Below are 27,690 nucleotides of genomic sequence, written 5' to 3' on the forward strand. Positions count from 1 at the left end.
GAACATTATATAAAGACAAAATCGTAAGAACGTTACCTGAAACACCAGTCCTTTATTGTATGAAGAGTCTAAGACTGGCTGTACTGAGAAACGACTCAGGCGTGTGTAATAAGTTCCATACTGAGCAACTTCTGACAAAAGCTGATGCATGCTTTCCGGTGACGTTCCAGACACGTATATGCCCTGCTTGACTGCAAATGCCTGAGCTGCCTACAGAGTTAAAGGAGGACAGAAATTGCCAATTAAATCTTACAGCACACAAAATTAATGTACATGTTCTCTTCATCATTATCTTTGGCAGCTGCTACATAGAACCAGGACAATTCAGGAAAAATATCTTGCCAGAGATTCATAAAGTTAGCCCTTAAGCTATAAGGGTAACACCTACTAAATACATGAGGTCAAAATCAGATGAACAACCCATCCCCTAAAAATGTTAAGAGTTTTTAAAATAACACGGAGAGTTTTCAAGTGGGTAGCCGTGTTGGTCTGAAGCAGCAGAACAAATTTAGCACCTTTAAGGCCAAGAAAGTTTTATTCAAGGTATGAGCTTTCGGTACGTACACACTTCCTTAGATACAATGCCCTGGAATGGAAGTAATCAGTTCATACTTAAAGGCAAAGTGTGTGGGTAAATTAATATACAGCATAATGAAAATGGTTAACAGATTCCAGAGATAAATAGGAAAAAAACAGCAATTTGAATTTGTTTGTATTCACTTGAGACAGAATGGCATGGGAAACATCTTGGGTTCAATAAATATATCTACATTAAAAGAATAATGGGTGACTAGATAATCAACTGCTGACAGCAGTAGCTGAAACCTTGCCCTTCTGCCCCCTGCTTGTCCTCTCAAGCATGGAAGCATCTTGGGACATCATCTTCTTTGAAGTAGAGCATTTTGGTCTGTTTGCAGACCAAAAAAATGCATATTTATTTATATATTTGAATTTATATACCATCTCTTACCATGGTTTCACAGCAGTTTACAATAAAACAATATAATATTCTAAAAACTCCTTAAGATATAAATGTTCAAGATGGCGATATAATCCGAGTTCTAACTCCCACTCCCTGTTCAGCATTCAGTCAAATGAGCTTTCTCATCAGGAGCGAGAGCAACTAACCAACTCTAAGGGATCCTCCATTGGAAACACCAAGACTCCCACCCTGGCCTCAACCATGCACCCATGTACAGGGCAGAAGGGCAAGGTCTCAGCTAACTGCTGTCAGCAACTGATTATCTAGTCACCCATTATTCTTTTAATGTAGACATATTTATTGAACCCAAGATGTTTCCCATGCCATTCTGTCTCAAGTGAATACAAACAAATTCAAATTGCTGTTTTTTTCCTATTTATCTCTGGAATCTGTTAACCATTTTCATTATGCTGTATATTAATTTACCCACACACTTTGCCTTTAAGTATGAACTGATTGCTTCCATTCCAGGGCATTGTATCTGAGGAAGTGTGTGTGCACAAGAAAGCTCATATCGTGAATAAAATTTCCTTGGCCTTAAAGGTGCCACTGGGCTCTAAATTTGTTATGGAGAGTATTGTCGCTCAAAATTCAGTTTAAATATTTTACAGCAGTGAATAAAGAATTACCGTATTTGCCGGCTTATAAGACGACTGGGCGTATAAGACCACCCCCCAACATTTCCACTCAAAATATAGAGTTTGTTATATACTCGACGTATAAGACTACCCCCTCTTCCACACACCAAATAAAACATAAAACAGCATCAGAAGGGGGGGGGGCGAGAGGGAGAAAGAGAGAGAGCCATAAAAAAAGAAAAGAAAGCAAGAAACTGTGCTCAGATTAGTGATTACCTCCCTTCCCCCAAAAAAGGCGAGAGGAGAGGGGTAACTCTCTCTCTCTCTCTCTCTCTCTCTCTCTCTCTCTCTCTGAGGCGGCGCATCTGTGCATTGAACTGAAACAGCTTCCTCTGCTTATTTAACTGCAAACAAAGAGGGAGCGAGCAAGCGAGTGGAGGGCAGATCAAGGTGTATCATTCCCTGTGCGCCGGGCTGGCCGCGTGTGCTCTCCTCCTGAATGGGGGCGGCTTCAAAACACCAAGGGAAGGGACGGGAGCAGAGGCTGGCACCTCCCCCCCCCCAGTATCCTCCTTCCCACTCCTTTGCCACTGGCTCACCCAGCCAGCCCGTCAGGAGCTCTCTCTCTCTCTCCCCACTCCCGCTTCAGAGTATTTTGTGGGAGGGAGGGTCCGTCGCTGCCGTGGTGAGGTGGGGCGTGCACGCAGGCACAAGTTTGGCGGGCCCAGCGAGTTCCGAGCCGGGAGGAGTTCACAAGACAGCAGCAGAGTTGGTGAGCCCAGTGGGGGGGGGGGAAGTGCCGCCGCCGCCTCGGCGTCCCTTAATTCTGGTCACCTTAAACTATGGGCATCGGGAGGCCACTATGGGCAGCAATGTCTATCCCAACTGAAGTGCACCCGGCGTATAAGACGACCCCCCCACTTGGAGGCATGTTTTTCAGGGGGGAAAAGTCATCTTATACGCCAGCAAATACGGTAATCAGAAATGTCTCTTAATAAAGGAACTTTTTTTCTTTCCTGCAGGCCAGGTGGCAGCCCTATCTGCATTTAAATGGAAAAACTGTACGTGGTGAAAAAACACCGATTCTTTTTAACCTTCTTCTGTAACAGATAATTGAGTGTATAATTTCAAAGAAGTAAAATAAGTTCTGCTGGTTTAGCAGCTTTTTAAAATACTAGTTGTTTTAAAAGCTGCAATTCTAGCTATATTTGTAGTTTTCAAAAATCCAATCCGCAAAACATCAGAAACGCTGACTGATATGCAAAACTCAAGAGCATGCATCTTCTGAAGAACATACATCTGAAAAATATGTGTTCTCTCAGAAACATTTTAAAAAGGTAAAGGTATCCCCTGTGCAAGCTCAGTGTTGTGGAAGTTGCTGTGCCAGTTAAGTTTTACACAGTGGAAATTATCCAGGTCACATATTTGAATGGGACTAGAGATCTCCAGCCTTTTTGAGTCTGTAGTGTATTTTGGGGTTTCAAGAGGGGGTAGAGGTAAAGGTATCCCCTGTGCAAGAACCGAGGCATGTCTGACCCTTGGGGTGTCGCCCTCCAGCGTTTTCATGGCAGACTCAATACGGGGTGGTTTGCCAGTGTCTTCCCCAGTCATTATCGCTTACCCCCCCCCCCCCAGAAAGCTGGGTACTCATTTTACCGACCTCGGAAGGATGGAAGGCTGAGTCAACCTTGAGCCGGCTGCTGGGATGAACTCCCAGCCTCATGGGCAGAGCTTTCAGACTGCATGTCTGCTGCCTTACCACTCTGCCCCACAAGAGGCTCTTCAGAAACATACATGTATTGTAATCTTCTGTTATTTCTGTAGGCTACAAGCATGCACATCTAAGGTTTAACAATATTAGATGACATGCTCTTAGCAGTGATTTATCTGAAGATGTTTCTGGATACCTGATTAAATGAGAATGAAGCAGAGACCACTCCAATAAGAACATTCAGAACATCCTTCACTAATTCCAGTTCTTTTACTAGCACCCGTTGTGGAAGCTGCAGCTTTGCACTGCTGAAGAGCTGTACCTCCCCTTCTCGAAGGCGGCAAAACTTGTCAAAGGCTTCTCTTCCAGCTTCAGAAAGGTATGGTTCTTCTTTTTTTCCAGGTGGGCTGGAAAAAGCAACAAAAACAGAAGTTTAGAATCAAGAATGTTAAACTCTGATGATTACTCCTTGTATTGTGGCATACTGTAGCTGTGTTAAAAATTTGGAGATCATTTGATTATATAAGCCAACTTGAGTGCAGGAAAAAGCAGGATAGACATTTTAAAGTAAAGAAAGCTGGGTTCACAGATTGGGGAAAATGTGTTCATCTACCCAGCCATCAGAGATCTAACAAAAATCAATTTTTGGGAGGGGGACAGAGGGATTTCCTTTCTTGTTTCTCAGTATCACTAAGATACAGACCTCACCTGACTCAGGGATCTGGCCACTGATTTATTTTTATTTATCTACATTATTTATAGCTTTTGTGCTTGGACTCATGGCAAATTACATACAGTGGGTAGATACAATCAACAGGATGGGACATTAAATAAACAATGCAAGAGGACTAGCTTGTAGAACCAACCAGAAATCTAAAACATAACTGCAGGAGAACCCAAGTATTAATATGACATATTAAATAATACAAAACATCACATAATAGGATCCTACTTACAGTAAGCTGTACATAATAATAGAGACTAGTCCTTAATAATTTAATCAGGTAATGTTGTGAATCACTCTATCTAATACTTTGAATCACTTTGTACCCTATTGCTTGCATAGAAAAGCCCTCTTGAATAATTCACTTTTGTGTAGTTTGTGGAAAGCCAGAAGAGTGAGAGGTTTTCTGACCTCTCAAGTTGGCTGTTCCATAAGATGGGGCTCACAAAGGATTAGAAATAAAACAGCACCTATGAAACATACCTGGAGTATGTTCTGGTTGTTCGTAGAACTTTAAAAAGCACCCTGAGATGCATCACCAAAAGCCACTGTAAAGCTACAGCTTAAGCCAAGAAGTCATTGATGGCTAGAAGCATTGTACTTTCTTTCTTAAGATGCTCACATAGTAATTTTCATGTGCTTTATCTATTAAATGTTCAACAAACTGAAAAATACATTAAAACTATTAAGCCATAATTGCTTAGGACTCATTTTATTCCAGCAATTTAGAGCTATAAATTCTTGGATCTTAGCTACCCTGACCCTAAGCTAATAAACTCTGTTACTAGGGTGACTTTAACATTTTTTTTGCTACATAAATCTCATTACTGGAGAACATACATACAATATCCACTATCCTTTTTAACCATGAAAGCAGAAAGAAACACAGAGAAATCACTGACATTTCAGAAAGCTTAGGACTCAGTTCAACACTATTATTTCTAATAGAGTTTAATTATTTATCTACTTCATTTATAGCCGTTGCTGCTGATGATCACACCTTTGCGGCTGATAATCAAGAACAAGGAAATCAGATATAATACATAAGACAGCCAATGAATAATGCAATAAGACTGAGATTACAAAATTAGATGACAATGCAAGACCTCTAAAAATTGGCATACCATAAACAATGCAGGAAATGGACCTTCTTTGGAAGTGCACCATTAAACTGGGCAGTAAATATGAAATGTTATGTACAGAAAGTGTAAGACTCTTCAGAGCTTACATGCATTAGAAAAGACTAGTTAATAAAAAAGACATCATGTAACAGCTGAGACCCAAAGAGACCTGTGAGCACTGAATGAGGTTCCGTCAATTTCCTTTCTCAATTTAGATCTAAAGACTATATATTGAATGCCACCCAGAATCCTGTACAGGAATCCCTTTATGAAGGATGGCCGGAGAAGGGGAGGGAGCTGAAAAGTGTGTATTTATGTTCTTTTCTGATCTTGGAAATAATTTTGCTTTCAGATTACAAACACAACAGTTGGGGAGTTTAAAGCCAGGCACCCACCAGCCAATCCTTTCCCAGCACCTTCGCTTACTCGGTCCATATGTAAGCACTGCTTCCCAGAGGTCAATATCTGGAGTCACGCTGGGTTCTGACTGAGAGTCTGGGGTGAGGTTGGATGCAGACTGAAATCCCTCATCTTCTGAAGGGTCTATGCTTTGAGGAACCTGTAAATATAAATTACTCATATAATTCATGTATATAAACTATTGGCTACAATTTTGCCTCCCTCCTTCAGTACAGAACATATCCATCTCCGTAGAGGAAATGTCAGCTCCTTTAACATCTCCTTCTGCTCACCTACCTGGGATGGAATATTTCCTGAAGTTTTGAAGCCATGAGGGGAAAAAAACAGAAATTGTGGGGGAACTGAAATATATACACCATTTTCCTATCAAGCTTAAATTTCTTTTAATGATAGAACAACTTAAAATGTCTCATTTATAACTTAGTCAATATTCAGTACATAAAATTGTACTATTTAGCATGCATATGGAATTTAAAAGCATAAATATCTTCATGTTCTATAAATAAAATTACAAGTATGCCTGATACTTGAAAAAGTATTGCTAACGGCTTCACACTGTACTACTACATATTTTCAATTTTTTGCTAAGAAGTAAGAAAATCTAAATGTTGACAGAAGCCAGAAAGAGAAATGTAAAAATGGACAGTGGATAAGCAGTAAGAAGTCACAACCCTTGCGCATGATCAATGAGAATTGTTAATAAGGAGTCAGAATTTAATACAACAAGGACAGAGGATTGGATCCAGCCAGGTTTTTCTCTTAATTTCACCCAATTTCTCTCCTAACTATGGCCCTTTTCCCACATGGTTTTTGTTCGTGAAGATCCTGTGATCCCCATATGGTGGTTAAAGAGATATCATACTTTTTTTCACCAAGCAAAAAGCTGGCTGGATCCAATCCAATGTATCTTCACAAACTACTATGAAATATAAAGAAAATAAAAAGAAGATCAAAAGGCCCACACCTTAATTGCAAGTCCAGACAAATCTGCATTGTCAGGCACTGGTGGCAGATCCAACTTGATGTCCATGTCGTAAGTGCGGCTGTGGACAAGAGCACCAAATAGCGAGACACGAGTTTCTCTCTCAAATCTGTCGCTTACAGGGTGGCTTTGTGAAAATGACTCCATGGTAGGAAGACCTGTGCCTGGTGCTGCCTCCATGACCTGTAGTGTCTTTTGAATTGTATCACTAAATTGATACTCCTCATTGACAATAAATGTCTGTATATTGGCTTCAAACACACTGACATCATAATAATCATAACCTTGATATTTAACATTTCTTCCAACATACTTGTTGTTCATAAAGTAATCTCTTTTGGGAGGTAAACACAGAGGTGGTCCTGTTCCTGCAAGATGTACCAGAAGATCCAAAACAGAGTTAATTTCGGTAAATGGTAAAGAAGTAGAAACTTCCAATTTGTCCACAAGCTCTTCCAATCTGTCTGCTTCTGGGCTCATTCCAGCAACTCTCAGATTGAAAGACAGCATCAAAATTTTGTTCTTCACTGGAAGTCGGTAAATGTGGGATTGCACCTTCTGAGCCTCATCCACAAAAAGGTTCGCAAATAAAGCATTATATGCAATCCTTTTGAAGTTTTTCTTTGATATTTTCCTTCCTCTGCCCAAATGGTCCTTCTTTGACAAACTTGCACTGTGGGCTTCACACAAGTCACCAAATAGCTTCGTAATACTCTCCATAGCTTATCTTCCAGAAGACAAGTGTGTGAATCTAGCCCTATACATCTGATGGGGGTCCATTATAGCACCTGGAAGACTAGGAGGGAGAAGAAGAGTCATTTGTGACATTCCTCCTTTGCTAGTTTTACAGTATTTTATTTGCTTTATGTATTGCCCACTTTTCTCTTTAGGACACAACAGTCTGAGAACCATAGCCACCTTACCAGATCAAGAGAGCTACATTTCAAAAGTGGGCAGATAAACAACACAGATATCTTTATAGCATCAAAAATTGGTTCCGAATTTCAAAAATCAATTCAAACCTTAAGAAGTGGAAAATATCTTTTAAAACAACAGCAACGATATGGTCTATGGACCCTTACCCAAGGGTCACAACAAATTAATGGAAATTCAAATGTTCAGAGTTTCCTCCAGGCTGAAGACTCCAGTCCAGACCTGAATATTAAGTTTCAGCTAATCTTGTTAAACTGTACGACCTAAATGAGTCCTTCTATGCATGGGTAAACAAACATACCAATAAAACACACTGGGACTGCCGGGACTCCTTCCAGCCAGCCACTCCAAAGGCCAGGTGGGATTCATCCCTTAGCACAGGAGTAGTCAAACTCCAGATGTCAATGGACTACAATTCCCATGAGCCCCTGCCAGGGAATTGTAGTCCATGGACATCTGGAGGGCTGCAGTTTGACTACCCCTGCTTTAGCATGCCAATAGAATAGCATCCACATCCCTGGGACTCTTTGCAAATAGGTCATCCCTTTGATCTCCTATACTAGCCAGTTTAAATAGGTATATACACCACCCTTCATCCCAAGATGCAAAAATAAGTTACCAGACTCAATATCAATCACAGTTAGGAGGACACTACAACTCACAGCAACTAAACTAATCATACAGATACATGTATCCTTTAACTCCAAACCCCCCATTCAGTTGAAATTTGCACACCAAAATACATTTCCAGGGAAGAGACTGTTTATCACAAGAGCAAAGTGAAAGCATTTCAGAGGTTTAACCCTAAGTATCACAAAGCAACAAGGTCATTCATTCTTGCAGACACTACACAGACCTAGGCATAAAGATAACAAAACATCAACAATCTTGTCCTAGAGCAGTGGTCCCCAACCTTTATTAGGCTGGGGACCGGCAAGGCATCGGGCCGCACCCGCGCGGGCCATGCCCACGGATCGGGCCGCGCCCACAGGCCGCGCCCATGGGTGGGGCCGCACCCGCGGATCGGGCCGTGCGGGCACGGCCTGCACGGGCGCGGCCCGGCCCTGATTCCCTCTCCCCGCCCTCCCGCAGTAAGAAGCTTCCCGGGCCGCAAGCTTGCGGCCTGGGAAGTTTTTTACTGCGGGGGGGGGGCGGGGAGAGGGAGCCGCGGCCCGGTGCCATGGCCTTTGAGGCCCGGCGCCGGGCCGCAGCCCGCAGGTTGGGGACCACTGTCCTAGAGAACAGAGAAACCAAAGAGAGAAGACAGGCTGGAAAAAGGCCAAAGGGCCTATGGAGAAATACCAGAAAATGCAGTCAGAACAAACCCCCAATTTATGACATGGAGTCAGGAATGGGGTGATAGGACACCGGGATTTAATTCTCAGTAACTATGCACAGGATTGGGCTGTAAAGTACATACTGCTTTGGTATACAGCAGTGGTCCCCAACCCCCAGTCCGAAGACCGGTACCAGCCCGTATATCAGTCGGTATGGGGCCACGGCTCCTTTTCATCCTCCTCCCCATCTGCTGCCTCGGGGGCTGCCCTGCCACTCTGCCGCTGGCTCACCTTTGGTGCTCTCCAGCGGCCACCATGGCTGGGGCTCCCCCTCAGTGTGCCACTGCGCAGCTGTTGCTGGCAGCGCCCCCCAGCGGGCAGCGGGAAGTCAGGGGCACCGGCAGGAAAGCAAGTGGAGCAGGGGTTCAGACTTCGGCATCCCTCAGCAAAGGACTACCCCTCCCCAGGCCTCAGTAAAATTGACCGGTCCCCGGTGATAAAAAGGTTGGGGACCACTGGTATACAGTATATCTGTCTGTATTTTGGAAAGTAACAGGGAAACGACTGCCAACGCAATATCAGAATTTGCTACAGGTTTCTAAAATAGTTTTTCAAATAATTCTAAAATGAATATACCATTATGAATACATTTATAACTTTCCTAAAAATGCTGTGGTCCTACTGAATCAATATGTCTTCATGCTACCCCCCCCCCATGCTAATCCTTTATTTTTCATGGGTCACTCATTAAAGTACTACCCCACAAAATAATGCAAAAGTAAACAGACATCCTGAGTAATTTGTGGTGGTGACAAGATAGCCATAGTTTAGTACTATAAGGCAAGAGGGCCTGCGTCAACCTAAGGCATGGAAAGTATCAAGCCAAATCACCACTCAGTCTGACAAGACATGGGATGCTATTGTACCAATCACTCTCAACTTAACCAGAACCATAAGGAATGTGAGAACACAATGGAGAGAACTATGCAAGCTTAAACTCTTTGAAGTGCAGAATAAAAATGAAACAGATCTGACAAAATCATAAGAATTTAGCACAGTAGGGCAAGGTGGAAAGGAAGGAAAGAAGCACATCCTCTTTTAAGACAATATCTACAGCTCAACAGGAGGCATAGTCTTACAGCAATAATAATAATAATAACAACAACAACAACAACAACATAAAAACTGTATTTATATCCTGCCCTTCCACATTGCTCAGGATGGGTAACAACCTTTAAAACATACAAAGTTACACATTCTAAAACTTAGCAATTTTCCTAAAGCCAACTAAATATTCCCAGTCAGGATTTTTTTTTTTTTTTTTTGTAAGGAGCTGGTCTTCCAACGTCCTTCCTCCTCCAGCAGTAAGGACAGCCTTTATCGGTTGATGTTATTTTAGGCCTTGAACATAAGCCTGGTGGGACAGTTCTGTCTTGCGGGCCCTGCGGAACGGATTTAGGTCCCACAGGGCTCTGATCTCTTTTGGGAGCATCTTCCAGCAGGCTGGGGTCAGGGCCAACTTCACCTATAGGGTTCAGTCCTACAGCACATTAAAGGTTCCGCAGTGCTATTACTATAAAAAATGTGCAAAACAGAAATACTCCGGTGGGCATTCTTGGAATGGTATCAGAACAGTAGTGGGATGGAACAGACTGGACAGGCACCTTCCTAGGGGAGTAGGCGCTGCATTGTCTCATACCTGTCTAATCCCACCTTCTGCATTGCTCACAGGATGCCAGTCAGGCCAGTCTGCTGTTTTACAGACGTTACATTTTGTAATGCTAGTCTGACCGCCCTTCTCATTGGATGTCCTAGACTGTCTGTTTGTACTTTTTCCTCTTTCTGTACTTGATGACCCACCCCTTTGAGGCTCAGTGAGAACAAATAAGCTAGCGAAACAAACTGATCAGTACCAGGCGGATTCGAGGGACGCGGCCGCGTGAGCCTGCTGCAGCGGCAAGCAGCGGGCGCCTCGCGACACCCAAAGGCGGCGAGCATCGCGGGGCCAGAGCGCGCGTCTCCAGGGGATGATGCCACGGCCTCTGGTGCACGCCAGTTCAGGCCAGCCTAAAAACGCGGCGCTGCAAAGCTCCCGCTTATTTTCCGCGCAAAGAACCCACCGAGACTTCCTCCCACGTGAAGCCGCGTTTTAGGGGTCCAGGCTTCAGCCCCCTCCGACCCCAGCCGCGTCAATAACCCCCTCTCGGTTTCCATAACGACGGCTCCTACCCAGGAGGCTCTGCGCTCCGGGCGGAAAGAGCCGCTTTCTCCTCCGACCGGCTTCCTCATCTTCCTTCCTCCGCCCCCCGAAGTGGGGAAACGGGGAGCGACCACTTTGCCGCCCTCAGTACCACGGCGGAGAGAAGAGTCGCAGGGTCTCAGACGTCACAAGAAAGCGACGCCGAGAGGAGGGTGGGGCGAGGGGTTGTCATGGCGGTCGGGGTCGGCGGCCGCGAATCGTCCCTTGGAGCCCGCGCGCGGTTTCTAGAAACGGGGGAGGGAAGGGTGCAAAGTTCCCCTGCAGATTCCAGCCGACGGCTGTTGGCCGAAGTCGGCACCGCGACCATGGTCAGAGGCTGCTCGTTGGCACTCCGGGCTCAGCATCTTCTGAAGGTCCGGAGCAGCTTGGGGGCCGCGCAAGGGAAAGTATCTCCAGCTCAGAAAGCACTTGAAATAGATCCCATTCCTTTAAGACTTGGCGTTTGTGTAATCCCCTTTCTAGTACGTCCCGGAAACAGTAATAGAAGATGACCGCAACATTTTCTTTTTTAAGTAGTGCAAGCTTTTGAGTGCCTCTAGCCCATATTTTGCAGTTTCCCATAAAGGTAAAGGTATCCCCTGTGCAAGCACCGAGTCATGTCTGACCCTTGGGGTGACGCCCTCTAGCGTTTTCATGGCAGACTCAATACGGGGTGGTTTGCCAGTGCCTTCCCCAGTCATTACCGTTTACCCCCCAGCAAGCTGGGTACTCATTTTACCGACCTCGGAAGGATGGAAGGCTGAGTCAACCTTGAGCCGGCTGCTGGGATTGAACTCCCAACCTCATGGGCAAAGCTTTCAGGCGGCTGCCTTACCACTCTGCGCCACAAGAGGCTCTTTTTTCCCATAGTTTCCCATAGCACTGTACTATTGAAGTTGTGCTCAGAGCCAGCTTTAAAGGGCTACAGTAGAAACGTCTTTATTTCTTAGATTTTTAACCCATCACTCCGGGAACTCGTGGCGGGGTACAATATAACCCCCCCCCCCATAAAACAAGATGAAACCCCATCCCATAACAAAGATAAAAAATGATAAAACAACATTGGTGGTATAATCCCCCCCCCCCAGATGGGTATGCTGGATGCTATTGCATAACCTGAGGAGGGTCCCCTATTGTTCCTGGCTCTGATCTCAAAGACCAGGCAGAAGAGCTCCATTTTGCAGGACAAGGGCAGGCCCGTGTAGAGTGAGTTACAGAAATTCAGCTAGAGGTGACCATTGTATGGATCACTGTGGCTAGACAGTCCAGGGGAAGATAGGGTGCTAATAGCCTCACCTGGTGGTGACACTGTGCCGGTTACCCTTGTGACCTAGTTCTCCATAGAGAGGGAGTTATCCAGAATCACCCCCAGCCAGGGTAAGTAGGTGTGCTTCCTGGTCTGCTACCTTCCTACCCAGCCACAGACATCCATCTTGGAGAGGTTGAGTTTCAGGCGACCCTGCTTTAACCATCCAGCAACAGCTTCCAAACAGCTGGCAAATGTATCTGCGGTGGAAGGAGTCCAGGCAACTGTCCATGAGGAGACAGAGCTAAGTGTCATCTGCATACTGGTGACATTCCAGCCCATAACTCTGGACCAGCTGTGCCAAAGGGCACTTAAAGTTGTTAAATAATGTAAGGGAGCGTACCACCCTCTGTAGGACCCCGAAAGGGAGTTGGAAAGGGTGCCTTATTCCCTCTCCATTGCCACCCTCTTAGTCCAGAACCAGAGAAAGGAGCACAGCCATTGAAGGGCTGTGCCCCATCGAGGCAGTGGGCCAACAACTCGTGATTGATAACATCAAATGCGGCTGACAGATCAAGCATCACAATTATTTATTTTTGAATTTTTATACCACTGCTCTCAGTAAACTGACTTGCGAACCACCCCAATCCAGCTGGCCCCAGAGATTATTCACCACGACGACCAGCACTGTCTCCACCCCATGGCCAGGACAAAAGCCCGACTGCTATAGATTGAGCACAAAAGCTTTTTCCAAGTATGCCAGGAACTGCTCTGCTTTAGCCTTTTCAGTTTCTTTGCCCAGAAACTCAAGATGCGAAACCAGGTGGTAGTTGGTCAGGTCTTGTGGGTCCAGCAATGGATTTTCCAGTAAGGGACAAACCACTCCCTCCTTCACCTCTGGGAACTCCCCTGTTGACAACTTCTTGAGATATCCTAGGTGTAACAATAAATTGTATACAGAAATTGTATACAGAAATAAAAAAATGAGACCCATATAGTTGACTGTTTAGGATGGCACAGTAGAAAACCACAATTATTAAGTCATTCATTCACAGCCCACAGTAACTACTTTGTCCAATTGTACTTTTGGGGAGAATCCATCTGGGAGATGTGGTTGGAGCAAAAAATATATGTCTGTGTGGGATTTGATAGTTGCCTAATAACCCAGGCTAGAAGAAGTTAATTGGATTTCAGTTCAATTCTGTTAATGTGCCCTCTCTTAGTTTCCTATTATTGGTTGGTCCTCACTGCTCCACATTTTAATTGACAGAGGCTCTTTGAAAGTCAGGCCTTAGCTTTGACTCAGCCTGCATGCCAACTTGCATTCATTACAGAATACAACATAACAAGAAAAAATATGCCTTTTTTGCTATGGTTTACCCCTACCTTGCCTGCTACAAAATTTCTTAAAGAAAGATGTTTAAAAACTGGTCCATTTTGACATTATGTTTACTACTTCTGTTGGTGGCAGCAGTTTAACATATGGACAAAGCAGAGTCATGAAGTGAACCGTTAGACAAGTCTTATTAACAGGAATGTTCAGGTTTCATATTCGCTTCATGAAAATTTGTGTCCACTTCCACAAAGCTCAAATATCAGCCAAAATGAATACATTAGAAAAAGATTTTTAATTCATTATGAGAAGTTACAGTTCTTGCACAGAGAAAGACCTGATAGTTACATAAAATGAAAAGCTGTAGCTTTGTCCTGAATAGCCAGAATTTCTTTATGAGAGAAATATATGGCCTTAGAACATTTATTTATTTTATTTATTTATTTATTTAGATTTATATACCGCCCTCCCCGAAGGCTCAGTTCTTCTTCCATTGCCTATACACTACATCACAGTAAACAAAAGCAACTCATAAGAGCTGTCCTCACTTTGAGGCCATTTTGGACAACATCTCAATCATGTATCTTAGAGGAAAGCAACATTCCCTTTATTTCCCTCCCCTGTTAACATCCTGTTAGCAGAGCAGTTAACATCCTGAGCAGAATATAACTACTGTAATGGGTAATGCAACAACTACACAGCTTTGGATTGTTACTGATTGCTGCTGTGTTAACAAGTGGTCACTGATGTACAGCTTAGTCAGTGTTGGAGCATCTGCTTTGAATGCAGAAGGTCCCAGTTTCAATCCCTGGCACCTCCAGTTAAAAGGACCAGGTAGGTGGTAGAAAAGATCTCCTGAAACCATGCAGACAATGCTGGTCAGAGGAGACAATACTGACCTTGCTATATTAATGGTCTGATGCAGTGTCAGCAACTTCACATGGGCTTGTGTTCATGAGCACTGTGTGAGTGCTGGCTTCAACTCTCCTTTTACTTTGTCATTGCTGTGATTTCTTAGCCACTAGGAAATCTCTCTGCCTTTCTAGTTAAAGACATTACATCACAGACTAGTGATTCCCATTTCGACAAACTGACTATAATCAGATGCATATAAATTTTAAAACGTATACACTTAACATGCAAATATATCAAAGTAGCTGAGGATTCTTACAGTATTGTTCCTTCTCTGTATCTCTATCTTCATTCTTTTTTGTCTAATGGTTGACTGAAAATACTGAAAGATGTTCAAGGCCTATGCACACAGCTGAATTGCAGAGGTGTCCAGTAGACATGAATTGCTTCTGCATATATGACAGTTTGCATAGTATTGATGCGATGCTAGAAGGAAATCACCAAAATGGCAGCCAAGTATTTTCATCTTTCACTCTTGGAGACATTTACTACACAAGGGGGTAAAACACAATTAGTTAACTTTTTTGATACATAAAAGTCCAGACATTTCAACTACTGTCTGAATCAACAGAGGTGTAACTCAAAATCTTGCAACAATAACATAATTCTACAATAGGATTATATATTTGAATATCTTTTATGAAAGTCTTCGTTTTATAATTAATCAGTATCTGATTACTTGCCTGAACACTGAAGCATTTTCCATTCCTGTTGAAGTTGTTCTTGTAATTCTTTTACCATTTGTATATTCTCTTGTAAAACCGCTGTGCAGGTCCCAAAGCAAGGTGTAAAGTCACCCATCAAGGTCTTAGCTAAAGCTTCCAAAAGTTGTGCCTCTGTATCCTTAAAAAAAAAGCAATAACACAATAGCTCAAAATAGAATAGCTTAAATAAAATAAGGCATGCTATTCAACTGGGTTGCGATATAGCCTCCTGTAATCAGTAACTGGTTCAACAAAAAAGATCCAGTTTGTGTGTTTACAAATATACAACACAAAAATGCGTAATCAAAAATTCCAAGTCCTTGGGAGCCAAAGGAGAAATTCTCTATAATGCATGCTGAACAGAAATCCGATATAATAATGCCTGTTTCTTCAGCAGCATTACCCAATCACAACATAAGCTCACAATGGCTTGTGTCTCACCTTTAAACTGAGTGACTGCAGGAGGTATTTCTCTGGCATTTACTTATCCTCCCCACCTGTGGTATGCCCATTTGGACAGCAATTCCTGAACACAAAACTAAAGTTTTGCAGTGGAGGCAGATAAGAGGGCTAAATGGCGAACAGTAACTTTGAGGCATCCAACTTTTTATTAAATCAAACAGTATTAAAAATGATGCCCCCTTTCCTCTACAGATCCAGTCTCAGGATTCTTCACCTTTATATATATTTTAAAGCAGTATTCTTATTCTGTCATCAGACAGCTGCAATGCCTTACCTGGATCAGAGCTAGAATTCGAGACTGTGCCAACCCCTGCAGAAAGCTAATAAGCAAGGGAATTCCATTTGTGCCAAGAATCTGGTTTGATCCAACGGTTATAATCATTAGGTCAGGCTGATAGCTGTATGCTACTGGAAGGATGAATCCAAAGAGCAGAGAGGAGAAAGTGCTTCCTTCAGCATCCTTCAGGAGGTAATTCAGAGAGTAGATGTAAAGATACGCCAAGAGAGGGGTGGTATAAAAGTTGACCAAATACATAATCATTATTACTTTGTTTCTAAAGCAAATTTAAAAAATGAATATACACATCTAATGTAGTGGTTCACTAGCCCTTTGAAGTGGGACCCACTTCCAAATGTGCTATACATTCTGAGACCCATGTGCAGAACAACTGCAGGGCCAGTGTGGTATAGTGGTTAAGAGCAGTGGCTCCTCCACATGCATCCAGCTGGGTGACTTTGAGCCTGTCACAGCTCTGATAGAGCTGTTCTGACCAAGCAGTCCTGTCATGGCTCTCAGCCTCACCTACCTCACAGCGTGTTTATTGTGAGGAGAGGCCAGGAAGGTGATTTTAAGCCACTTTGAGACTCCTTCAGGCAGTGAACAGTGGAGTATAAAAACCAACTCTTCTTCTAACTCCTTGCTATACCCCCCAGTCCAACATAAAATGTAGCAATCAGTTAACACTAACCGTGTCATATTTTATTGTGAATATATTTGTAAAGATACAGTCTATACTGTATTTCCTGGACATCTTAACACTTCAAAATTTGCCATGGAGCCTCCTTTCCCGTCTAATCCTTCTCCTCCTGCTGGGCTGTTCAACCCACCTGCGGGACAACCACAAGTAACTTCTCAGTCTAAAGCCACAGGCAGAGATGTGCTACATCAAGAAACATAAATTTGTGTACTAAGCAGAATGCCATCAGGAAGTACCTTTCTTCCAGTGTTTTCCCATTAACACCACCTTTATAGAGAGAACCATGTTCATATTGCCATTTCTTGGGGCAACAATAAAGGCTTCATATATGCCTGTTTAAATACCAGTGTACACATACTTTAGGAAGCCTAGTTGTCCCAGGTTTCTCAAACATCCTTACATAATAACGTAAAGATGGTTGTACATTGTTGTCCAAATTTCCAATCACATGATTTTTAACTCAGTTCTAAGTTTGGGTAGATGCTTCTTCAATGAACTTTGCCTAGAGGGGGAAAAGATCCGCATGCACCAAAAAATTAAGCTCACCTCTTTCCAGTTTAGAGAAATACTGTACTTGGTGTTGGCTTGCTCACACTGCTTACCACAAATATTGATCAAGCAGACTTTCCTGAAAATAAAAGTGATGTTTCAAAACACTGAAAACGATTATGCAAAGCAATATTCTTATTCTTTAAACAGAACTGAATTCTGTTGGCAGCCAACAGAAACGCTGCATATAAAAAAGTAACAACCAATTAGATGGATGTGGGAACTATACAATATATTAAAAATGCTTACATGTAAAACAATTCCTAAAGAAATAACAAGTAGAATTGATACATTGCATAGTGGAGGAAGAGCTGCAGAGGATACTTGGGAGATTGCCATAACAAAACAAGAGCCAACATTTTGTGTAAGCCTGATTTCTTAACACAATATACTGTGCCACCCTAAGCAGAGTTACATCGACTGAAGTCAGTGGGCTTTGAAGGATGCAACTCTGCTTCAGGTGGCATTAACAGAAAGTTGCTTAGACAACAGGAAAAGATTCAGTCTAATCCTATGCAAATTTCTTCAGAAGCAAGTCCTGCTAATATTGCTTACTCCAAGAAAGTGTGCGCAGGATTACTGCTGTAATAATGGGTCTCCCTCTTTCATAACATCCCTCTGTAACATAGCCCCAGATTCAATGATTTGTAGATTCTAAACTTAAAAGAGTATACGTGGAGGGGCGTGGAGAGTGCCAAAATACTTACCCGTCATCCAAATCTATTTTCATATCCATTTCACCAACAAATATGCACAGGACTCTATAGGGCAAATATTGCCAATGTTATAAATAAGGTATGCACCTCAGAATGTATCATTTACTTTAAAAGTGAGCAATATTTAAATAGCATGTCATGTAGATAGAAATAAGTGCATGCACCCATGCAAAACCTGCCATAAGTTCTGAATAAAACCAGTGACATAGTGGAACCCAACAAATGCAGCTGGGTGTCAACACTATCTCAGAAGAAAGAGATCATCTTCCCCTGGCCGAGTTGCAGGTATACTAATTCAGTATAGGTTCTGGAGGCCAATTACATTTTGTCTTCACACACTGGAGATATTTCTCTGAAGATGCTCTTTCAAGCAGCCCTTTGGCCTGCAAAATACCAAATTTCAGGATTGCAATTTGTTGGAACAATTTGTCTAAAATCCATTGACCCCCTGGATTGTTACACTATGCATCGTGTATCTGTGTCTAAGTACTATACTGTAAGCCTCTTCTTGCATTATACAGGAGCAACTTTATTCTTCCCCACATCTGAGCTCTTCTCCATGGCTCTCCTACTCAGCTTAGAGTTGCAAATACATATTTGTCACCATGCCTGTGCAAAATTGATTTAGATCCCAAGTATGGATCATTCCAAAAATTTGCCAGTAGTCAACTTGAAAACATCCTACAAAGTTGTTACACGTCATGATGAAATCAGCATTTTCAAACCTGTCAAGACTGATCCTGAATCTAAAAACAGAAGCAACTGCCACTGTGTAGAATTACAGTGAATCTTTCATAAGAAGCAAAAACTTCGGTAGCTACGAGAAGTTGCTCTCTTTTATTATAATTGCACCTCATTAACTGTACAAAAACAGTACTTTTACCCACTTCTGGAGCCTCAGGTTACAGCAATGTTTCAGAGCAAGAGCAGAAGACAAGGAAGCTTCTGGGGATACTACAAGCCCACTAGTCACCTGAAAATCATAATTAAAATACAGTCAATTGTCAGAATTTTGTTGCCTTGACTATAAACCCAACAAGAGAGAATAGGGTTTAGAGTGTTGGATTAGGATCTGGAAGACTCATATTCAAATCCCCATGGAATTTCACTAACCCAGAACCACTCATATAGAAGATTTTTCACATTACTGTTCTAAATCAGAGGTTATTTGTCACTGACCCTATTTTGAGTGAAACAATGCAAGGACAGAGGTTTCATACAGCAACTTTCCTTCCATTAATGAGCCAGTTTGGTGTAGTGGTTAGGAGTGTGGACTTCTAATCTGGCATGCCAGGTTCGATTCTGCACTCCCCCACATGCAACCAGCAGGGTGACCTTGGGCTCGCCATGGCGCTGATAAAACTGTTCTGACCGAGCAGTGATATCAGGGCTCTCTCAGCCTCACCCACCTCACAGGGTGTCTGTTGTGGGGAGAGGAAAGGGAAGGCGACTGTAAGCCAATTTGAGCCCCCTTTGAGTAGAGAGAAGCAGCATATAAGAACCAACTCTTCTTCTTTATCATCTCTGAAGCATTATGGTCATTTCAAACACAATCTTCCTCAGAGGTTTCTTTTTTCAAAACTAAGTTGAGTGCTATATCACTAAACCAATGTAGTGCTTCAGCGGCACCACTGAGATGCCTTGAATCCACTGAAGTGCTATATTGGTTTAGCACTATAGCGCTCAACTTATAACATTAAAAAAACAACAACAGAAGATTGTATGGCAAAAAAGAGTGGGAGGGGAGCAGTATTTCAGTAAGTGCTTATGGACATTTTAAACCGCACAGCACAGCAAACCAGAAGCACAGTGAAGGGGTAGAAAATGGAAGAAAGCAGTTTCCCTCAAAAGCAGCTCAACTGTGTTTTGTTACCCAAGACGAGTGAGTTTTTATGAAAAGGTATATACATTCTGCTACCAGCCAAATAGGCCTGTCTGAATTGATTGAAAAAAATCTATTAGCAACCAGTAAAAAAGCATTATACTAAGGCAGTTTGAAAATGGTCGTAGTCTCAACCTGACCTATTCCAGAGATGTTGGGATATGGCCATAAGTCAGAATCTGGGACACAAACATAAGTTTCAACTCCTTATGAACAAATCATTGAAATAAGGAACAGCCAATGTAACGCCTAAGCTGCAAATGCAGTAATGTTTGTATCAGATTAAAATATTTTGACATATATTTGTTTCCTAGGTCACATATACATGGCATACGTTACTTTCCATTCCCCTTTGGCAGATAAGGCTTGATGCAGCCATGATTATTCATTGCATTTCTAAATATGCCAAATTAGTAATTTGAGTTAAGAGAAATAGCGATATGGAGAAGGGATCAGGGTAATGGAGCAACTTCGCACTGAGGAAAAGCCAATGAACAATTAAAAGTTAATCTCATTGACCTTCAGCTTCTTAAGTATGTGGAAATAAAGGCATTTACAGAATGAGTCACAGCAAAAGTGGCAACCCCATAGACTTTTCAAGGATACAGACATTCAGAGGTGCTCTACCATTGCCTGCCTCTACACAGCTACCTTAAACATCCTTGATGGTCTCCCATCCAAGTACTATGAGGGCTGATACCACTTAGTTTCTAAGATCTGACAAGATCAGGCTATCCAGGTCAGGGCAGGTAACAAGGGTATACCCAAAACACTGGGCTGGCAGGATCAGGAGACTTGGGCAGCCCATAGTAACTGTGTAGGGCTCTAAGGAGCATCTACTCCTAAGCTCTGATCTGTGGACCCCTATCAATTGTAACTGTAAACAGCTACATATTTACCGCAGCTTTGAAAATAAGAGAGAGGTGCAATAACTGTTATCTATCACTGAACAAGGATCAGAGAACTACCGTGTCTTACCTTCTTTTTGACTATTTTTTCAAGGATAGCCAACATGTTCCCCAACACATTTAAGATTTTGTCTTCTTTCACAAACTCAGCAGCGAACTCACTGTGAAATATATTTTAAATGCTTACATTTGATAAAGTTTGAACAGTCATGCATGCTTATCAACACACAAAGCTTCACTGATAGAATATGAAGTATCAGATCAATTCCGCACGGAGGCATAAAACACGTGCCGCCTTCTGCTTGCAAACGCACAATAGAAAACCATGTGTTTACATACTTCCTGATGGGAGACCCTTCCCACATTATCCTGCCGCATTGTTGCAGCTTTTTGGCTCCTGACAAGGCAGCAGCAAAGCAGGAAGCATGGACAACCTGAAGTTTCCCCCCACCTCCTTGGGTTGTCAAGCTACCAATCCCTTCACAGCAGCTGTTTTGGGGACTCAAACTTCCGTCCCCTCGAGCCCCAAAATTAGTTTAAAAAACAAACTAACCACTTCTGTGTTGCTGTTGGATCATGCAACAACAATAAAACATTTCCTTAGATCATTTTTGGGATACTTTGTATAATGGTCTCTCTTCATGTTCGGGAAGATTTGTGATAGGCTGGCCATGGTAATTTGACCCTGATGATTGTGTGTTCACAATAAAGATTTAAAACACAGCATGGACACCAAGCTAATAGAAAGATGGCTGTTTCATCACATGCCCCCCATTCTTTCCCTGTTCATATCCCACCTCCAGAAAACACAAACAGGAATGTGTTTTAGCTGCCCAATCCCAATATTACCATGCACAATTAAGAGATTATTTTATTTGTACTGAGGGCACATTGCTTTGTGGTCCCATAGCAACATAGACCACGCCATTAAAAAAAATTGATCCGGAAATGGAGAGGGGAGGGTGGATGCAAGGGCGGGCAAAACGCTACCAAGACTGTTGTGTATTTCTTCTTTCAGAGGGGCTTGCCCGTTTGCACTCTGATTTGCAGCATGACAAGAAAGGGAAATCGATTTTTGGTGATTTCCCTCATCACGGAGCAAACCGGACAAAAACCAGTGCCAACTCCTGCACAGCCGTGGGTTGCTGCCGACTTCATGTAGAAGCAGTACTAAAATCCACGAGCAATGAGAGACTGTGCAGGGGCAAATTCCTCATGTGGAATCAGTCTCACTGCTGTACATTTTTACAAAATGAGAAAAAAGTTAAGTAATTCGGACAAGTTCAGAGAAGTCTGCAGATCTACCTTTCATATCCACTTCCACTGCTTCAACATTTCATGGTAGCAGAAACTGTGAATAACTTCGTCTTAGGCTGCCAGGCAGCCCCTGGAGGTAGCTGTTGAAACCATGAGCAAGTGGGGGCTGGAGTTTTAGACTGCTGCTGGGGGTGGGTGGGAAGAGACTGGATTTTAATGGGACTATGTAATTTTATGGGGTTTTATTGTAGAGATGACTGTTACACCATGAGCCACTATGTGGGGGTGGCAGGATACAGATGGAAAAATGAATTAACGAACAAATCAGACTATTGCATCTATCAAACCCAGTATTATCTCCTGAGACTGGCAGCAGCTGTCCAGACTAGGTCCTTCACATCACCTACAACCATATTCTTTTAACTGGTGATGTCAGGGATTGAACTCGGGACCTTCAGCATCCCTGCCAGGTTTTTAATTATGTTTATGAGGAATGAGGCCTGGTAGGACCACACTATACAGGACAGGCAGATTACTGTGCCGTGGCGTGGGGGGGGGATGGGCAGCACCGGTGTTGGCATGCAACCTGGCACGTCCAACCAGGCGCAGCGCTGACTGTCACGCCAGCTCCGTCTGCTTCAGGCTGTGGCGCTGGCTGCTTCGGGCTGGAACGGCTGGTTAACAGCCTAGGGGTGCTCGTGAACTTAGCATTATCACAGGGAAAATATGTTAGTTCAGCTGCAAACAAGACAAAAAGAGAATGGGATGAAATACTCTGGGAATTATATACAAGAAAGATGAAGTAGTTTTGCTGAAGCTAAGCAAATCTGGGGTGGGTTCATGCCTGGATGGGAGACTTCTACATACATGATCTTGAATTCCAAGATGGAAACAAAACAGGATATAAATATCAAGACCTGCATATTAAAACTGGCATTTGAACTGAGATGCGCCAAGACTCATTTGTGTAAGAATGTTCTGATCTCCAGTGAAAAATTATAATTTGTTTCAATCTAACCTTAATCTTTTACTGTAACTTTTAATGAACACAGCCAAAGGTTTAAAAGAAGAGGGTGTACACTGTCTGGGTGATACAAGCTGGAGGTTGAAACTGCTTTGACCAGCAAGGGTCAACACTTTCAGCTCCCACTGATTCCAGTAAGATGGAGAGTGGAGCATGTACTTCAGTGGGAAACAATGGGGTGTAAAAGTGTTTCAGGTTGGATCCTTCATGTTCTGCCCAGGTGTAGAACAGACAAAAACGGGGCTCACCAGACTAAGCCTTTCAGCTCTTCTGTCTCCCCATTTGTCTCAATCTGAACAGAGGACGGCAGCATCTCAGCATTCCTTGCAGCAACAGCGACTACTGTTTTAGCAGAAGGTTCTGGAGACAGAATTTCTTTCATATGCAGTTCCAAAAACTTATCCGTTTCAGCAGCTTCATCGCTGTTTGTCTTCCCAGTTGGATTCCAAAGTGATATGCTGGTTTGAACTGCCTCTCCATCCTCTGGTTGGTACAATTTGGTGCTGAGCTCTTTCAAGGGAGTCAGGTCTGAGAACAAAATACATCTTTGGCAAATAAAAGACTGGAAAAACAGTCAACTTGGATGCTAAGACACCCTTTTATTGGAACAGCACCAGCTCCTCTAAGAGAATGGCTTTTCTCCAAATACAGAGGAAGGTAGGGCGGGGTTTTCTTGTCAATTCTCCTTTCTCCTGAAGACTCTGTACCCCACACTGTTTCTTTAGATCCACTGACCCACTTCAGTACATTTCAGGGGGACAAGACAGAAAGCTGCAATGACAGAGGGTATGGGCTTTTGTCTTATACAGGGTTCCCTAACATGGGCACCATAGTATCTACCAGTACTTCCCTTAATGATGACCAATTTTTTTCATAAAGTGACCAGGGCCACCACATAACATGCTTGCCTCCATTTAAGTGAAAGGATTTTCCACTGGAAGATTGGGTAGACTGGTGATTCCATCCCCTATGCAGGCTTCCCCCCCCCCAAGAGGTGTGAGGAGGGAGGCATTCTGTATGGCTTCATCTCCTGTGGCATTCATATTAGGGTGGTACTCTCTACCCCCTAGAGCCTCTTGTGGCGCAGAGTGGTAAGGCAGCAGACATGCAGTATGAAAGCTTTGCCCATGAGGCTGGGAGTTCAATCCCAGCAGCCGGCTCAAGGTTGATTCAGCCTTCCATCCTTCCGAGGTTAGTAAAATAAGTACCCAGCTTTCTGGGGGGGGGGGGGTAAACAGTAATGACTGGGGAAGACACTGGCAAACCACCCCGTATTGAGTCTGCCATGAAAACGCTGGAAGGCGACACCCCAAGGGTCAGACATGCCTCGGTGCTTGCACAGGGGATACCTTTACCTCTACCCCCTCTTGAAACCCCAAAAGTCACTACAGACTCAAAAAGGCTGGAGATCTCTAGTCCCATTCAAATATGTGACCTGGATAATTTCCACTGTGTAAAACTTAACTGGCACAGCAACTTCTACAACACTGAGTTTTGATCTACATCAGCCTTGCATAAATAGAAGGCACTCCTCAGGGGGGAGGAAGGAGGTGATACATATTTCCAAAGTTCCACCCCCTCAAAAGGCAGTTCTCTGTGCTGCATGGTTTTTCCAGAGATAAAACTGTGCAGTGCAAAGGAAAAGCAGGACACATCTGCTTTGGAGGAAAAACCACTTAAACTGGAGGAAAGCTCCGTGGAGAGTGGGTAGATCCACCCCATTGACTGAACTGTGTTGTTGAGAAAACAACAATAGCAGGGAAATCCACCATTACCTTCAAATGACAAACATTTCCAGTATGGCTTATGTGCAGCTTTAACATCATGCATGGACTCTAATGCACTGCAAAAGGAAGTAAACGATGGGTTATTTTTTTTTAAATGCATGTTTTTTTGCTATCTGATTGCTATCTTGTTGAGAAGAATCAAACAGAAGGATCTGCTACAACACCACCAATTGCTATCCTACTGTATGCACTATCCTGAGATTAAAGCTTTGATGTTAACTAGATTGGCAAATGCAGTTTGAAGCATGTGAATACTGCAATGCTAATGTAGTAGACTACATTAACTAACAGAGCCATCCTAAACACACCCTTAAATGGATATTGAAGGTGTAAATCCGCTTAGAATGGCAGTGTATACCCCCTACCACCCCAGACAGGGAGGATGAACCCACAGGGTTAGGTACTACAACCATATGTGGGACTGTGCTTCCTACACTCCTTTACTGGAGCTACTAAGGAGTTAGACCACGCTGGGAGACATTACAACAGACCGTGAATATGGGATCCAAATCACATTTTCCAGCAGGTTCACTATGTACAGGAGTGTGTATACTGAACAGCAATAAAAGCTATACTTGACACATGTAGTGTTCAAAACTGTGTACCAATAATAAGCAGAAAAGTCAGTTTTGAGAAAGTTTGTAGGGGTATAAAAGAAGAAAATGACAGATGAGGCAGAAGTGCACTTGGGAACAGAAATGGTGAGAGGTACAAATGAACTATAGACATACTGCCCAATGCTCCTTTCTGGTTTTTGAGAGCTCAAACACATCTCACATTTTCAACCTATTTTAGGACTGTGCTCTAAAAATAAATTTTTTAAGATGGTGAATATTGGATCTTGAAACAGTTTGTCTCATCCCAACAACAAAATAAAAAGATAAGTGAGAACCAGGATGTTGTCGTGGTTGGACCCAGGTTCAAAACTCATGTTTTCCATTAAACCAACAAGGTAACCTTAGGGCAGCCATTGACTAAATCTAACATGGTCAACAGCTGGCCTAACGCTACCTGTAAATCCACACTGGATTTAGACCAAGGAAATCCTGGAACTGTGAGCAACTAAAAATACATAACCTATTTCAAAGGGTTGCCACAAGATTAATGGGGGAAATGTTGTCCTGAACTCCATGGATAAAAACATAATAAAAAAACATTATTATAATCCATTAAGATAAGATGACAGAACTGCCCTTCTAAAACCATGCACTGCAGATATCAATTCACACAATAAGAAAGATACAAACACCCCTATTGATAGAGTTCATTTTCCCCTGCTTTCTTCCCCAGTAGAGATCTAGAATGGCTTACAACATTCTCCCCTCTCCATTTTATCCTCAGAACAACCCTGTGGGTTTATTTAGGTTGAGAGTACATGGTTGGCCCAAGGTCACACAGCAAGTGGCCATGGCAAAATGGGGATTTGATCATGAGCCTCCAAGATCGTAGTTCAACACTATAACCGAGCTTTCCTCAACTTTTTTACTGTTGGGGAAACCCCTGAAACATTCTTCAGAATTCAAGAAAACCCAGGAGTGGGATAATCATGCAGAATGTGGTTGGGAAGCATAGCTCTGTATATGCCCACCTGGGGCCCCACCCCTTCTCAACCCCTCCAAGCCCATCACTGGTCATTTGAGGAGTCAACATGACCACCTGTGTTCATATCACCCGATAAATATTTTGCAAATTAAAAAAAATATATAGATAATTAATTCCCATGCCACAAAACACTGGTTGAGAAACCCTGCTGTAACCACTATACTATACTACCTCATTCCAGATACAATTTGTTTTTTGTTCTGTCTCTTACATTTTGGAGATGCTTGCTTCATGAATTTAAGACCATAAAATGAAGGATCAGAAATTTACTAAACAGCACATCTATTCCCAATATACTACTAGTGTTTATCACATACCAGCAAATTTATGTATTAACAATGGCTTTGATATAGCCAAACAAAATCCTTCCAATTTTATAAGATAGTTAAGATTGTGGTCAGCTTCCTGACTGAAAACAAGGTGGTATTAAAAGCATTTAATGTGCGCTGGTTTGTAGTCGCATATATGCATGCACGCACAGATACCTTAAGCATGGTTTCATTTCTCCAGACAAAGAGGGTAAAGGATCTCCAAGCAAAGTTTTTATAGTCATGCAAACAGATTCAGAAAGCGACCTCAAATGATATCCACCCTGTATGAACAAACATTTATTCATTTACACACAAAACCATATTCCAAATGAAATAAATTCAAGCATGGACACTGCAGCAGCAAAGGCTTGGGTATTCTATAATGAAAAAGCACTGTTCACAAAGCTTCCAAGAGATCACTGAGAAGCATGACAGTTCATGGTCAACACACTGCATAGGAAGTAATTCTGCCCTCAGGGGAAGGCCTGCTCAGGGGAATGGCTTGAGAGATAGCCATGGATACAAAGTAGTTTCACCTACACTGTGATGCCGTTCCTGCGGGCAGCTTTTTATTCTACTCACAGAAGACTATCACATTACCATTCCAATCATTGTTGGCTCAAATTTAATTAAAGCAATACTGGGGTTCATACAGCAAATTTCCTTCCATTAATGAGATATCTCTTGAGCATTATGGTCACTGCAAACAGTGCTGCTCCCCCCCCCCCATACACACACAATCTTCATCAAAGGTTATTTTATGTTTTAACTTGAGCGCTATAGTGCTAAACCAATACAGCCCATCAGTGCTACAGCAGCACCCTTGAGATGCCTTGGCTCGGTGGGGTCAATGGTGCTGCTATAGCAGTGAAGTGCTATCCTCATTTACACCAAAAAAGTCAACAGAAAATTGTGCTGCAAAAAAGGCTGGGGAAAGTGGCATTGTAGGAATCGCTTCAGGCATTTTAAGCAGCACACCACAATGATTTAGAAGTGCAACGAAGGAGTAGAAAACGGAAGAAAACAGTTCCACTCCAATGTGGCTCAACCATG

At 42.8% G+C, this 27,690-nt stretch overlaps 2 protein-coding genes across 11 annotated transcripts in view; both read right to left on the reverse strand.

The window, feature by feature from the left end:
• The window catches only part of TUBGCP6 (tubulin gamma complex component 6), a 31,724-nt gene extending 20,597 nt beyond the window's left edge, over positions 1-11,127 (reverse strand). For 2 of the 6 annotated variants that reach the window (XM_077338306.1, XM_077338300.1), the window contains exons 1-5: positions 10,958-11,115; positions 6,501-7,314; positions 5,512-5,675; positions 3,468-3,678; positions 37-210 (exon numbers count right to left, since the gene is read on the reverse strand). In XM_077338306.1, the coding sequence (XP_077194421.1) occupies positions 37-210; positions 3,468-3,678; positions 5,512-5,675; positions 6,501-7,238 (1,287 nt within the window). In that variant the 5' untranslated portion in view covers positions 7,239-7,314; positions 10,958-11,115. Of the gene's footprint in view, positions 1-36; positions 211-3,467; positions 3,679-5,511; positions 5,676-6,500; positions 7,315-10,641; positions 10,807-10,848 lie in introns of those variants that run through there. The other 4 variants (XM_077338304.1, XM_077338303.1, XM_077338302.1 and 1 more) reach the window with 4 other exon arrangements.
• A 1,652-nt stretch (positions 11,128-12,779) lies between these two features.
• HDAC10 (histone deacetylase 10) overlaps positions 12,780-27,690 on the reverse strand; it is a 30,066-nt gene continuing 15,155 nt past the window's right edge. For 3 of the 5 annotated variants that reach the window (XM_077338308.1, XM_077338309.1, XM_077338310.1), the window contains 10 exons: positions 26,812-26,918; positions 24,713-24,780; positions 23,186-23,465; positions 20,727-20,817; positions 18,754-18,839; positions 17,858-17,911; positions 17,148-17,229; positions 15,899-16,084; positions 15,142-15,301; positions 13,823-14,946 (listed from right to left, as the gene is read on the reverse strand). In XM_077338308.1, coding sequence (XP_077194423.1) covers positions 14,921-14,946; positions 15,142-15,301; positions 15,899-16,084; positions 17,148-17,229; positions 17,858-17,911; positions 18,754-18,839; positions 20,727-20,817; positions 23,186-23,465; positions 24,713-24,780; positions 26,812-26,918 — 1,140 coding nt within the window. In that variant the 3' untranslated portion in view covers positions 13,823-14,920. Of the gene's footprint in view, positions 13,147-13,822; positions 14,947-15,141; positions 15,302-15,898; positions 16,085-16,592; positions 16,732-17,147; positions 17,230-17,857; positions 17,912-18,753; positions 18,840-20,726; positions 20,818-23,185; positions 23,466-24,712; positions 24,781-26,811; positions 26,919-27,690 lie in introns of those variants that run through there. The other 2 variants (XR_013231135.1, XM_077338312.1) reach the window with 2 other exon arrangements.

Source organism: Paroedura picta, chromosome 5 (genome assembly GCF_049243985.1).
Source record: "Paroedura picta isolate Pp20150507F chromosome 5, Ppicta_v3.0, whole genome shotgun sequence".
NCBI lineage: Eukaryota > Metazoa > Chordata > Lepidosauria > Squamata > Gekkonidae > Paroedura > Paroedura picta.